Below are 14,939 nucleotides of genomic sequence, written 5' to 3' on the forward strand. Positions count from 1 at the left end.
CTCATCAGGTGAATGGACTTTTCCCTTCCCTGATCCCTCCGAGATACATTAACAACTCTCCCCATGATCTTCAGCTGAAGTCTGAGTAAGAAAAGTTAAGATGTAGAGGTCAACCGATTAATCGGAATGGCCGATTAATTAGGGCCGATTTCAAGTTATAACAATCGGCAATTTAACTAGGCGATTCAGTTAAGAACACATTCTTATTTTCAATGAAGGCCTAGGAACGGTGGGTTAACTGCCTTGTTCAAGGGCAGAATGACAGATTTAACTTGTCAGCTCAGGGATTAATTTTTGCAACCTTCCGGTTACAAGTCCAACACTCTAACCACCTGCGTGGCAGGCTGACTACCTGTTACACGAGGGCAGCAAGAAGCCAAGGTAAGTTGCGAGCTACCATTAAATTTATAAAAAAACAATCAATCTTCACATAATCACTAGTTAACTACACATGGTTGATGATATTACTAGTTTATCTAGCATGTCCTGCGTTGCATATAATCGAAGCGGTGCCTGTTCATTTCTCATCGAATCACAGCCTACTTCACCAAACGGGTGATGATTTAGCCCTGTCGTTGCACCAAACCTAACCATAAATATCAATGCCTTTCTTTAAAATCAATACACAAGGATTTATTTTTAAACCTGAATATTTAGTTAATATGAATTTCTTATAATTAGGGAAATTGTATCACTTCTCTTGCGTTCTGTGCAAGCAGTCAGGGTATATGCAGCAGTTTGGGACGCCTGGCTCGTTGCGAACTGTGTCAAGTCCATTTATTCCTAACAAAGACAGTAATTAATTTGCCAGAATTGTACATAATTATGACATAACATTGAAGGTTGTACAATGTAACAGCAATATTTAGACATAGGGATGCCACCCGTTAGATAAAATGCGGAACGGTTCTGTATTTTACTGAAATAAACGTTTTGTTTTCGAAATTATAGTTTCCAAATTCAACCATATTAATGACCAAAGGCTTGTATTTCTGTGTGTTATTATGTTATAATTAAGTCTATGATTTGATTGAGCAGTGTGACTGAGCGATGGTAGGCAGCAGCAGGCTCAAACGGATTCATTCAAACAGCACTTTCATGCGTTTTGCCAGCAGCTCTTCACAATGCTTCAAGCATTGAGCTGTTTATGAATTCAAGCCTATCAACTCCCGAGATTAGGCTGGTATAACTGATGTGAAATGGCTCGCTAGTTAGCAGGGTGCGTGCTAATAGCATTTCAATCAGTGACATCACTCGCTCTGAAACTTGGGAGTAGTTGTTCCCCTTGCTCTGCAAGGGCCACGGCTTTTGTGGAGCGATGGGTAACGATGCTTCGAGGGTGGCTGTTGTCGATGTGTTCCTGGTTCGAGCCCAGGTAGGGGCGAGGAGGGGGACGGAAGCTATACTGTTACACTGGCAATACTAAAGTGCCTATAAGAACATCCAATAGTCAAAGGTATATGAAATACAAATGGTATAGAGAGAAATAGTCCTATAATTCCTATAATAACTACAACCTAAAACTTCTTACCTGGGAATATTGGAGACTCATGTTAAAAGGGAACCACCAGCTTTCATATGTCCTCATGTTCTGAGCAAGGAACTTAAATGTTAGCTTTTTTTTTTACATGGCACATATTGCACTTTTACTTTCTTCTCCAACACTTTGTTTTTACATTATTTAAACCAAATTGAACATATTTCATTATTTATTTGAGGCTAAATTGATTATATTGATGTATTATATTAAGTTAAAATAAGTGTTCATTCAGTTTTGTTGTAATTGTCATTATTACAAATAAATAAAAAATAAAAACCGTCCGATTAATTGGTATCGGCTTTTTTTGGTCCTCCAATAATTGGTATCGGCGTTGAAAAATCATAATCGGTCGACCTCTATTAAGATGTTACACTCACAGCCCAATAAATCATACTGCTCGACACTCTCACTCTGAATTAAGGCTATTTATCTCATGTCACAAAAATACAATTTATATTACGTCACAAAACTAGGGCTGTCTAAGTTAACGCGTTAAACACGTGACATTTTGATCGCGTTCATTTTTTTGCCGCCATTCATCAGGTCTCCATTTCTTCATCCTTTTAAGCGAACGTGTTTCTCCACACGAGACCCTTTTAAGTGCAGAACACAACACGGAACCCAGTTAACAGTCAATGACCATGTGACTATAGCCCAAATCATGTAAAGTTGTGCCCAATATTACTGGGGGGTTCTGCTGCAGATTCATGCGCATGTCGCAGGCCGTTTTAAAATACTCTCAAGCTGCTATTTTCTGGTTTGATAACTAACAACATTCTTTAGCTAGCTAGTCATGTTACGTGCATCTTAATTATGTTAATTGTTTGACAGCCCTACACAAAACTCAACAGACTGCACCCAACAGCGTAACAGCCAAGTATGTAGACCTGTGACAGGACTACACCCTCCACCAAAACACTATCTCAAGGAGGAAACCTCAGGTCTGTCCACAACAAGCATTCAGGGTAGAAATAGAAAAGTGAAAATTGGAAAGACATAGATGGCCATCTAGTAAACAACAGACCCAACAGCCTCGGCCCCTGCAGCCGAAAGGGCGAGTACATCACACCCAAACAGAATAATCGAAAGCCCTCACCCAAAGACCAAGGATTAGGTCTTAATTTGTTGTGAGCCTGTGTGAAGTCGTAAATCATGTAATGGAGAGATACTCTGGGATGCGTTCCAAATGGCGCATTACCTCCCTATATAGTGCACCACTTTTGACCAGGGCCCATAGTGCTCTGATCAAAAGTAGCGCAATACATAGGCAATAGGTTGCCATTTGGGACGTAACCTCGGTCTCCAGTCATCATTACATCATGTCAACAGAGCTGGGCCTAAAATAATACCATTGGTTACTGGGCACTTGTCTCCTTAATGGACTTTACCAGTCCTCAGTGATAAGCAGTAGTTTGCGTTAGGTGAGCTTAGACTGGTGGTGACTGATGATCAATGTTCCCTCTAAACTGCATCAGTGCGGTAGCACCAGGACTGCTGCGCAGAAGAAATATCAGCCCAAGGAGATAACCACGAGATTGAACTTCACTCAACTGTCTGGATTTTCCCCTGTTAGTTATCACCATCAACGTTTCCGTTTACTGTTGATCGAAACAACAAAATATTAACCACTTTTAATGCAACATAACAAAATGAAATATGCAAGAGATTTTGTTGTAGGCAGAACACATTGGAGTAGGATTCTATTGCATTGAGAAGCAAGACTCAGCCCTTCCTCTTCACAGACCCGTATGGCTTAAACAATCACTGTGTTAACAAACCATGCAACACTTTTTCAGTGGCCTCCAACTGCTCTTTTAAACGCTAGTAAAACTAAATGCATGCTTTTCAACCGTTCGCTGCCCGCACCCGCCCGCTCGACTAGCATCACTACTCTTGACGGCTCTGACTTAGAATATGTGGACAACTACAAATACCTAGGTGTCTGGTTAGACTGTAAACTCTCCTTCCAGGCTCACATCAAACATCTCCAACCCAAAGTTAAATCTAGAATTGTCTTCCTATTTCGCCACAAAGCATCCTTCACTCATGCTGCCAAACATACCCTTGTAAAACTGACCATCCTACCGATCCTCGACTTTGGCGATGTCATTTACAAAATAGCCTCCAATACCATACTCAATAAATTGGATGCAGTCTATCACAGTGCCATCCGTTTTGTCACCAAAGCCCGATATACTATCCACCACTGCGACCTGTACGCTCTCGTTGGCTGGCCCTCGCTTCATACTCGTCGCCAAACCCACTGGCTCCAGGTCATCTACAAGAAGCTGCTAGGTAAAGTCCCCACTTATCTCAGCTCGCTAGTCACCATAGCAGCACGGACCTGTAGCACGCGCTACAGCAGGTATATCTCTCTGGTCACCCCCAAAACCAATTCTTCCGTTGGCCGCCTCTCCTTCCAGTTCCCTGCTGCCAATGACTGGAACGAACTACAAAAATCTCTGAGACTGGAAACACTCATCTCCCTCACTAGCTTTAAGCACCAGCTGTCAGAGCAGCTCACAGATTACTGCACCTGTACATAGCCCATCTATAATTTAGCCTAAACAACTACCTCTCCCCCTACTGTATGTATTTATTTTGCTCCTTTGCACGCCATTATTTTTATTTCAGCTTTGCGCATTCTTCCACTGCAAATCTACCATTCCAGTGTTTTACTTGCTAAATTGTATTTACTTTGCCACCGTGGCCTTTTTTTTGTTGCCTACCTCCCTTATCTCTCCTCACTTGCTGACGTTGTATATAGACTTATTTTTGTTCTGTATTATTGACTGTATGTTTGTTTTACTCCATGTGTAACTCTGTGTTGTTGTATGTGTCGAACTGCTTTGCTTTATCTTGGCCAGGTCGCAATTGTAAATGACAACTTGTTCTCAACTTGCCTACCTGGTTAAATAAAGGTGAAATAAATAAAATACATTTAAAAAGAGCTGCAGTGGGCCTATATGCAAATAGACCATAGCCATATATGGATCTGTGCCATTTACTCTGAAATGGACTGTGTTTACAGCTGTGGACTTGAGTAGACCTGCTTATTTTGAGATCAAAGCGAAAGCTGCATGTAGCCACATGTGCACATTTTGTTAATATCCTTTACTAGTTAAGTGAGTTATTAGCCCAGTTATAGATCATTTGTAGTCAGCAATAGGGTAGTGATTGCTTCCTACAAGAGCACAAAACGTGTACATTTCTAGACATCTTTGAAAAGCAAGTCAGGTAATCAGCTTTTTTTGTCTTAAAGGGGCAGTGGTGTATTTTGAGAGTTTATTCAGGCCTAAATAGCCAATAGACAAAGTGTAGCATAATTTGTCCGATTTTCTGTAATAATGGTATGGGAATAATAATAATGCATTCTATTTTGTATAGTGGTTTCTTGCATCAAACACCACCATTTTCACAACTTTCAAATTGGCTCATTACCGAACAAAATTATAGGTTACATTGCCCGATGACACCCCCAGAACCTTTGTATGACCTTATCCTGTCAACACTAAAAAATACTGTGCAACTGATTACAGTTGAGCTGTGGGGAAAATAACATGCATAACCCTCATCATATGTTACAACTAAGTTAGGCGTGTTAGAAGTGTTAAAATGTTCAACACAATAAAACAAAATAATGTCATTCTTACCCATGGTGGCAACTCAGAGGTCGCCAAACTTTGTTTGACAGTTTTATCTTCATGCTCCAAGAATGCCAGGGAACGGGTCAGTCTGTTGTTTTTGTGGCCTTGATGTCTTCTCCACCAGAAAAAGATGGTCAGCCCTACTAAAACCCAACTGAAACTGAAATCAAAATATCCCAACACATAAATGGGAAAAATAACGATGAAGGACTTGGCACATTTTATCAACATCTGAGTGGCATCTGTGACGGGAGACTGTGGCTCATCTTTCAGATCCACCGGGGCTATTAATGGTGTCGTGGGGCTGACTGGAGATATCGGTGTTGTTGGTAAACTCGGTCCATTTTCCCTGGCCGTTGTTGGCCCTGTGGAAGTTGTCTTTCCAGGCTCCTTTCCTTGAGCTCCACTCTTTGCCGCCACCGCTCTTCTCATTTCCACTCTACACAGAATGGAGAGAAGAGAATAAGCGACAGACAAACATTTCACACTTACAAACACAACGTATCTTCTACAATGTAATACAAACACACTGTGAAACGTTGCAATGTTACCACTGTCAAAATGTTGCGACCACAGCGGCCGAGGAAAGATTTCGATTGATTGAATCATAGTTCGGAGCAAAGGGCTCACCTGAGTTGGTCGACCTGTCAACCTGCTCAGTGGCCAATGAGCCGCAAATGAACCAAAATGACAGCACACTTTCGTTTTTCGTTTTCGGTTATATTACAGATATCTTTCCTCACCCGTTTCCCAATTCGACATCCGTAATTATTTAAATTGGATGTACCAGTCCCGTACACTGCATGACGTCCTTCCAACGTAACACTTCACCAGATCCCGCTTCAGAATGTTTCGCCTCTACACGCACACAAGACAGGATCATGGTTCAGCCCTCTGGCTCAGCCCCTTTCTCATTTTTCTAACAGGACATTATCATTGTCAAACTCAGGGAGGGATTTTTGAAAAGGGATTCCCAAGCGCCATCTCGTGGATACGTGAACTTTAAACCATAAATATTGATCGAATAGTCTAATAAATCAACAACAACAAAAATAGTCTTATATCAGTGTTTTTTTTTTTACTGTTTATTTATTGTACATGTCATCTATCACAGGGGTTCTCAAAGGGGGTCCGATGAGGTTTACTGCAGGAGGTTTGCGGTCAGATATTAATGAATATTGCAAACAGATTAAACAATTTTGTGTTGTAATATAATACAATGTAATATTATGAATCTACAATTTATGTTCTTAACTCTGGGCAAGATGGGCCTGCGAGGCTACCAGAGATATTGGTATCCACAGTACTCCACCAATTATATATATATATATACACACACACGCACACACACACACACACACACACACACACACACACACACACACACACACACACACACACACACACACACACACACACACACACACACACACACACACACACACACACACACACACACACACACACACACACACACACACACACAGTGCATTCGGAAAGTATTCAGACCCCTGTGCCTTTCCAAATCATGTCCAATCAATTGAATTTACCACAGGTGGACTGCAATCAAGGATGAGCAATGGAAACAAGTTGCCCCTGAGCACAATTTAGAGTTACATAGCAAATGGTCTGAATACATAAATGCACTGTAATTGAAGATTTAAAACGTTAAAAGGTTTTCTCTCTGCCTCATGAAAAAATGTGTAGAATTGCAGGATATTAGCTTTAAAACTGCAACAACAGCAAAAAAGATTACTGCCCCATGACAAAATATGTAGAATTGCAGGAAATTAGCTTGAAAACGGCAAAAATGTTCTCTCTGATGCCAATAGGCAGGCCTTCCCAGGACCAGAAGTTTCAAGTTACAAGTGTTATTGTCATGTGCACAAATACAGAGAAATAAATGGCTTTGTTAAAAGCTCTTTTCCTACAATGCATTAATCAGAGACTTGGTTCGTCCGGCCATTCACTGCCGAGGTCATAGTAAAACTCCTTGTATGCTATTTTAAAAAAACATCTAACTCCAGTTGTGTTCTGATTATGAGGTGGTCCCTGATGTATTTTCTATCACAAAAGGGATATATTAGAGAACCCGTGATCTGTCCCACCATGCTCAAAACATAATGTACTAAGGTATTTTGTCCACTAGATGTCAATAAAGACTTGATAATGTACTGAAGCCTACCTATAGCCTATAACTTGACACTCTTGAATTTGCCAAATCCCAGTAGGAACGTGGCGTGGATAATAGTAGTTGGAATAGATCATTCATTACCAAGGTATAAGCCTAATGGAATGATTAGAATGATATGAATCAATGATACAGGCTACAATGTAGCAACCCTGGGAAACTACCGCTATCTATGTGGTTTTATAACAGGCCATTTCTTATGCCCTATATGATATTTTGAATGGGCTGTCAGTTCTGAGAGGATGTTATTACAAAAAGCTAACAGGAGTTGACATTCCCTGAAGTGTAGAGTATGACAGAAAACTGCTTTGAAACAAGATGTCAAACAATCTGATAGGCTACGAATGTTGAGATGACAAGTGTACATCTCCAGCTACATTAGCCAAAGCTGATAGAGTATTGCTCTAGTCTAGACATTCTCAATAGAGCCCTCTAGGTGACAATGCATCATATGACTGATGCAGTGGGGTATATACAAACACCACTGAAACAAACTATTGTCACTAGAGGGCTCTATTCAGTAGGCCTAGAGCTATACTCGATCAGCTTTCCTGTATTGTCAATGTCGCTGGAGATGTACACTTGTCATCGCAACTCAGACAAAGTATTTTATAAACTGGTTCGGTTCGAGCCCTGAATGATGATTGGCTATGGTATATGGCCATTATACCACAGCTAAGGGCTGTATCCAGAAGAGCCCTTAGCCGTGGTATATTAGCCATATACCACACCCCCTTGTGCCTTATTGCTTAAGTATGCATCCCTGTATCCCTGCTGACATTCATATCATCTGATACCATCTGATACTCTGATGCATGAACACATTCAACAGAAGGGCAGGGCATAGAGATATAATTAATTCATTCTAATGGTATGGCATTAACAGATGTGTTCAAGAAATGCCTGGAATGGATTTAACTCGGTGCAGTAGACTATGTAGACTTTGCAGTGGATGTACAAGGTCTTCCCCCATCCACCCTCGAGAAAGGTACACACGTTGGATGAAACATTAACATGTTCGCTCAGTCGCCTAAAGAACGCTCAAAACAATAATGTGACAAAAGATGCAGCCCATGAGGGTAGCAGCCAAGCATAGCTGGAGATGAGAAGTAAGATTCCATCTGCCTGCCTGTACAGTTAGTGGGGGTTCTTTCACAGAATTATAGGATCTCTATTGGTTCTTTCCTATTCATTGAGGGTTTCCTTGTAAAACATGCTGTTCAGAGGGAAAATGACTGTGTTCATCACTGATCTCTCTGGGCAGTTCAAAGGGCCCTGCCTGGTTGAATTGGAGTTCAGAGAGGGTGCAGGGATTGTCTAGTAGTGTGTGTGTGTGGGGGGGGGCTCGGTTTGGCAAAATTTCATGAGGATTGTTGCCAGAAATGGAATAGTAAATTTGCATTTAGACGGCAGAGTGTATGTGTGTGTATTTGTGTGTTACTACAGTAGATTGCCTGTGGGATGAAGGACCCATTCATTATGAAAGAAAATAACGATGTTATTCAATGCAATAGGACACCATTAGACCCTTCATGTCTGTTTATCATGCAGTCGATGACGAGTTGACAATTATGCCTAGGTAGTTTGGTTTCTCACATTACAATTGATGAATGTGTTCTGTGCTAGTTCAAAGCACAATGCCCATGAGAACATGATGCTGTGGATGGGTGTAGAAATAATCCTGAGCATCTCGCAAAAAGTTGCCAGTTCAATAAAAAATAAATGAATTCCCTAATCGCTGAAATTACTGTGGATGTTCTGCCTTTTGTGCAATATCTTAATCATTAACATTGAATGAGTAAAAGTGTTGAAAATCATTGGAAAATGAATCATCTTCAACTACCGTAACAATGACAGTCACATAGAGATATGTATCTACGCTGCATTCAGAAAGTATTCAGACCACTTGACTGTTTCCACATTTTTTTTACGTTACAGCCTTATTCTAAAACGGATTAAATAAATAAAAAATACTCATCACTCTACATACAATACTCCATAATGTTAGCAAATGTATAAAACCTGAAAAACAGAAACACCTTAATTACATAATTATTCAGACCTTTGCTATGAGACTAGAAATTGAGCCCATGTTTCCACTGATCATCCTTGAGATGTTTCTGCAACTTGATTGGAAACCACCTGGGTTAAATTCAATTGCTTGGACATGATTTGGAAAGGCACACACCTGTCTATATAAGGCCACACAGTTCACAGTGCAAGTCAGAGCAAAAAACAAGCCCTGAGGTCGAAGGAATTGTCCGTAGAGCTCAGAGACAGGATTGTGTCGAGGCACAGATCTGGGGAAGGGTACCAAAAAATGTCTGCAGCATTGAAGGTCCCCAAGGACACAGTGGCCATCATTTTTAAATGGAAGAGGTTTGATACCACCAAGACTTCCTAGAGCTGGCCGACCGGCCAAACTGAGCAATTGTGGGAGAAGGGCCTTGGTCAAGGAGGTGACCAAGAACCCACTGTTCACTCTGACAGAGCTTCATAGTTCCTCTATGGCGATGGGAGAACCTTCCAGAAGGACAACCATGTCTGCAACACTACACCAGTCAGGCTTTTATGGTAGAGTGGCCAGACGGAAGCCACTCCTTAGTAAAAGGCACATGACAGGCTCCAAAGTGGCGCAGCAGTGTAAGGCACTGTGGTAGAGGCGTTGCTACAGACCCTGGTTCAATCCCAAGCTGTATCACAACCGGCCGTGATTGGGAGTCCCATAGGGCGGCGCACAATTGGCCCAGCGTCGTCCGGGTTAGGGGATGGTTTGGCCCTGGGCAGGCTGTCATGATAAAATAAGAATTTGTTCTTAACTGACTTGCCTAGTTAAATACGTAGGTTAAATCAAATTTAAATAAAAAACAGCCTGCTTGGAGTTTGTCAAAAGGCACCTAAAGGACTCTCAGACCATGAGAAACAAAATGCTATAGTCTGATGAAACTAAGATTGAACTCTTTGACCTGAATACCAAGCGTCACGTCTGGAGGAAACCTGGTGCCATCCCTACGGTGAAGCACGGTGGTGGCAGCATCATGCTGTGGGTATGTTTTTCAGCGGCAGGGACTGGGAGACTAGTCAGGATCGAGGGATGGATGAACGGAGCAAAATAAAGAGATATCCTTGATGAAAACCTGCTCCAGACCTTAGACTGCGGCGAAGGTTCACCTTCCAACGGGACAACGACCCTAAGCACACTGCCAAGACAACACAGAATTGGCTTCGTGACAAGTCTGTGAATGTCCTTGAGTGGCCGGACTTGAACCTGATCGAACATCTCTGGAGAGACCTGAAAATAGCTGTGAGGTGAAGCTCCCCATCGAACCTGACAGAGCTTGAGAAGATCTGCAGAGAAGAATGGGAGAAACTCCCAAATTACAGGTGTGCCAAGCTTGTAGCGTCATAGCCAAGAAGAATCCAGGCCAAAGGTACTTCAAACAAAGTACAGAGTAAAGGGTTTGAATATTTATGTAAATGGTATATTGATTTATTTATTTACTGTTTTTGCTTTGTCATTATGTGTAGATTGATGAGGGGGGAAATTACAATTTAATCAATTTTGGAATAAGGCTGTAACCTAACAAACTTGGAAAAAGTCAAGGGGTCTGAATACTTTCCGAAGGCATTGAATTCTATTGAGACACCACATGACAGTGAAAGACATGCCAGACATTTCCATTCTAATCCCATATTAGAAAGCACATCCACTTTTTTTGTCAACATGGGAGAGATTTTCAAGCTGAATAAAGAAAGGACAGTTTTCTAAAGGACAGGATTCATACATACCTTCCATCAACTCATACATTTGATTGAACCTTGATAAGTGAATGAATGCATTACTCTGTTATACTTTATCATTCTATTTTTGATGACCAAATAGCTGTCTCTGTATGGAATATACACGGATCATCTACAGCCCTCAAACTCAACTCTGTACCACGAAGCCAGTTCCACTGTGTTTTTGAATTGTTCCCCTCTAATCAAGGACTGATTGCAGTTAACTATCAGGTAGAACTGAAAACCTGCAGGCTCCAGACCTCTTAGGGTAAAAATGTAAAACCCTGATCTACCGTATGACTTTATTAATTGTATATATGTGTAACATAAGGAGGAATAGTACAATATATATACCTATTCCTGAACCTTGGTTATTCTACACAGACACGTGACTCAAACAGGCTCATCTCCCTTCTATATTCATTCATCAGTATTTCCACCACAATTATGTATTCATCTCTACAAAAGCACACATGCCAGCGTAAAAATCAACATTAGAGAGCTAGTCTTGCATACTGCATGCACAATGATGGTTAGTGGGAACCCACTGGGCACACCAGGTCATTTCAAGATGGGTAATTCTGTAATATTTGGTTGAGACGATCAGTGAGATTCAAACAGCCACTCAAAAAGACAGCCAAAAATGACTTGCATTTCCAATGTGTTATCACTATGCTTTCAACCATCTAAAAGAACAACAAACAACTCCCAATAGAAAAACAATGTCTGATTTTTGGTTTCGTTGTCACGCAAGTCTATCACTGCGCTTTCAACCATTTAAAAGTAGTCAATTGTCATACTTGAGTAAAAATAAAGATACCTTAATATAAAATGACTCAAGTAAAAGTGAAAGTCACCCAGTAGAATTCTACTTGAGTTAAAGTCTTAAATGATCTGTTTTTAAATGTATTTAAGTACAATGGTGGAAAAATTACTAAATTGTCATACTTGAGTAAAAGTACAAATAAATGCTATACACGAAATTCCTTATATTAAGCTAACCAGACGGCACGATTTTCTTGCTTTTAAAATTACAGACAGCCAGGGGCACACTCCAACACTCAGACATAATTTACAAATGCAGTATTTGTGTTTAATGAGTCCTCCAGATCAGAGGCAGTAGGGAAGACAACACACTATGTTGATAGGTGGAAGAATTTAACCATTTTGCTGTCCTGTTTGAGCATTTGAAATGTAATGAGTACTTTTGGGTGTCAGGGAAAATGTATGTAAAATGTATTATTTCGGAATGTAGTGGAGTAAAAGTAAAAGTTGTCAAAAATATAAATAGTAAAGCAAAGTACAGATACCCTCCCAAAATGATTTAAGTAGTACGTAAAAGTTGATATTTGGTTGCATTGACAACCAAGCACAATTCAATATTTATTTTTGTATTACAGTAAATAGCCTAAAGTTAAGGCTATCTTACAAACTTGACAAACTTAACATTGAACCTTAAAATTAGTAACACATCTATGGCTGTAACGGCAGATTTCTTCGTCTGAAGAGCCATGTAGATTCCACGTCACAATAGGTTGACAAATGACGTTGAAACAACGTTGATTCAACCAGTTTGTGCCCAGTGGGAAGCTTGTCAGGAATCCAGAGTGGTATGATGAGTATTCAGACCTCATAGATAGGGCCCTGTGTTTTGGTTAATCATGTGACATGACCTGAATTTCAACCTTTATTTAAAGCCTTTTCATCAAACTGTCCCGTTTCAGCACCATCCTCAGACAATTGCTTTCATTTTTGGTCTAATTCTAATTTCTGTAAAAGGCTTAAAATAAAGGTTTAAATCCAGGTCATGTGACATGATTAACTAAAACACAGAGCCCTACTTGTGGGGTCTCGTAATGGACAGTATGAGTCGTAAAAGTGAAATCTGTGATCTGGGAACCAATTCTTGATATGCCTGATGATTGAAGAATATAACTTAAAATGTCCCATGTTTATGGCATCATAATGCCAAAATTGAAGGTTGATTTGTAACTAGTATAACTTAGAAATATGAAACTCTGACACTTTAAAACTATAATGTTGTCTTGGGCTGTCAGTCCTTGCATACATATCTATATCTATACATTTGAGAGTTGTTATCTTTCTCCAGCCTCAATCCTCAGCTTTATACAGTAGCAAACCAAGTGGCGGGGCTGCGTTTGGCTGAAAAACCAATGTGCCTTTAAGGTGTGTTTCCAGCCTGCTATCATCAGTGCTTCACTCCTGCAGAGCGCTGGCTGGAAAGGCTCAGCTCACTACGGCACCCTGGGAGATGATTGAGAGGAGGAGAGCACTCTCCGCTCTTTATCTGACATGAAATTCAGTAGAGGGATTTGGACCTACTACTGCACACCTAGAGGTCCAAATTACATAAATGCTGCTCTCTTTTTCTTTCTCTCTCTCTCTCTCTCTCTCTTTTATTTATGCATCTGCTGGTCCATCCACCTGACAGGTGTGGCATATCATGAAGTAAACTGCATGATCATAACACAGGTGCACCTTGTGCTGGGGGCAATAAAAGGCCACTCTAAAATGTGCAGTTTTGTCAAACAACACAATACCACAAATGTCTCAAGTTTTTATGGAGAGCGCAATTCGTATGTTGACTGCAGGAATGTCCACCAGAGCTGTTGCCAGAAAATGTAATGTTCATACTCTACCATAAGCCAACTCCAACGTCATTTTAGAGATTTGGGCAGTACCTCCAACCGGCCTCACAACCCCAGACCATGTGTATAGCGTCTGTGGGCGAACGATTTGCTGATGTCAACATTGTGAACAGATTGCCCCATGGTGGCGGTGGGGTTGTCGTATGGGCAGGTATTTTATCAATGGCAATTTGAATGAACAAAAATACCATCACTAGATCCCGAGGCCCATTGTGAGGCCCATTCTTTTCAGGTATCTGTGACCAACAGATGCAGATCTGTATTCCCCAGTCGTGATTTCCTCATATAAACTGTAACTCCACAAAATCAATGAAATTGTTGTGTTTGCATTTTTGCATATTCTATATATTACAAGACCAAAAGTATGTGAACACCTGCTTGTAGAACATCTCATTCCAAAATCATTGGCATTAATATGGAGTTGGTCCCCCATTTGCTGCTATAACAGCTGCGGGGACTTGCTTCCATTTAGCCAAAAGAGCATTAGTGAGGTTGGGCACTGATGTTGGGGTTGAGGTCAGGGCTCTGTGCAGGCCAGTCAAGTTCTTCCACACCGATCTCGACAAACCATTTCTGTATGGACCTCACTTTGTGCACAGGAGCATAGTCATGCTGAAACAGGAAAGGGCCTTCCCCAAACTGTTGCCACAAAGTTGGAAGCAATGAATCATCTATAATGTAATTGTATGCTGTTGAGTTAAGATTTCCCTTCACTGGAACTAAGGGGCCAACCCCTAACCATGAAATCAGCCCCAGACCATTATTCCTCCTCCACCAAACTTTACAGTTATGCACTATGCATTTTCCTGGCCTCCACCAAACCCAAATTCATACGTCGGATTGCCAGATTGTGAAGTGTGAATCATCACTCCAAAGAAACCGTTTCCACTGCTCCAGAGTCCATGGTCAGCGAGCTTTTCACCACTCCAGCCGACGCTTGGCATTGCGCATGGTGATCTTAGGCTTGTGTGTGGCTGCTCGGCCATGTGGCTGCTCGGCCATAGATTTTAGAAGGGCAGGGCAGGAGGGATATAGTAACAGTTTGACATAGCTTCCAGAGGCAGTTTGGAATTCAGTAGTGAGTGTTGCAACCAAGCACAGAAGATTTTTAC

The 14,939-nt window shown here is 41.1% G+C and overlaps 1 protein-coding gene across 3 annotated transcripts in view; it reads right to left on the minus strand.

Moving 5' to 3' along the window:
- Positions 1-6,090, minus strand: part of LOC118402155 (extended synaptotagmin-2-like) — a 54,870-nt gene extending 48,780 nt beyond the window's left edge. The window contains exons 1-2 of one of the 3 annotated variants that reach the window (XM_035800130.2): positions 5,931-6,090; positions 5,194-5,626 (exon numbers count right to left, since the gene is read on the minus strand). In XM_035800130.2, coding sequence (XP_035656023.1) covers positions 5,194-5,619 — 426 coding nt within the window. In that variant the 5' untranslated portion in view covers positions 5,620-5,626; positions 5,931-6,090. Of the gene's footprint in view, positions 1-5,193; positions 5,627-5,717 lie in introns of all 3 variants that reach the window. The other 2 variants (XM_035800131.2, XM_035800132.2) reach the window with 2 other exon arrangements.
- Positions 6,091-14,939: the final 8,849 nt, after the last annotated feature.

This window comes from Oncorhynchus keta, chromosome 23 (genome assembly GCF_023373465.1).
Source record: "Oncorhynchus keta strain PuntledgeMale-10-30-2019 chromosome 23, Oket_V2, whole genome shotgun sequence".
Lineage (NCBI taxonomy): Eukaryota > Metazoa > Chordata > Actinopteri > Salmoniformes > Salmonidae > Oncorhynchus > Oncorhynchus keta.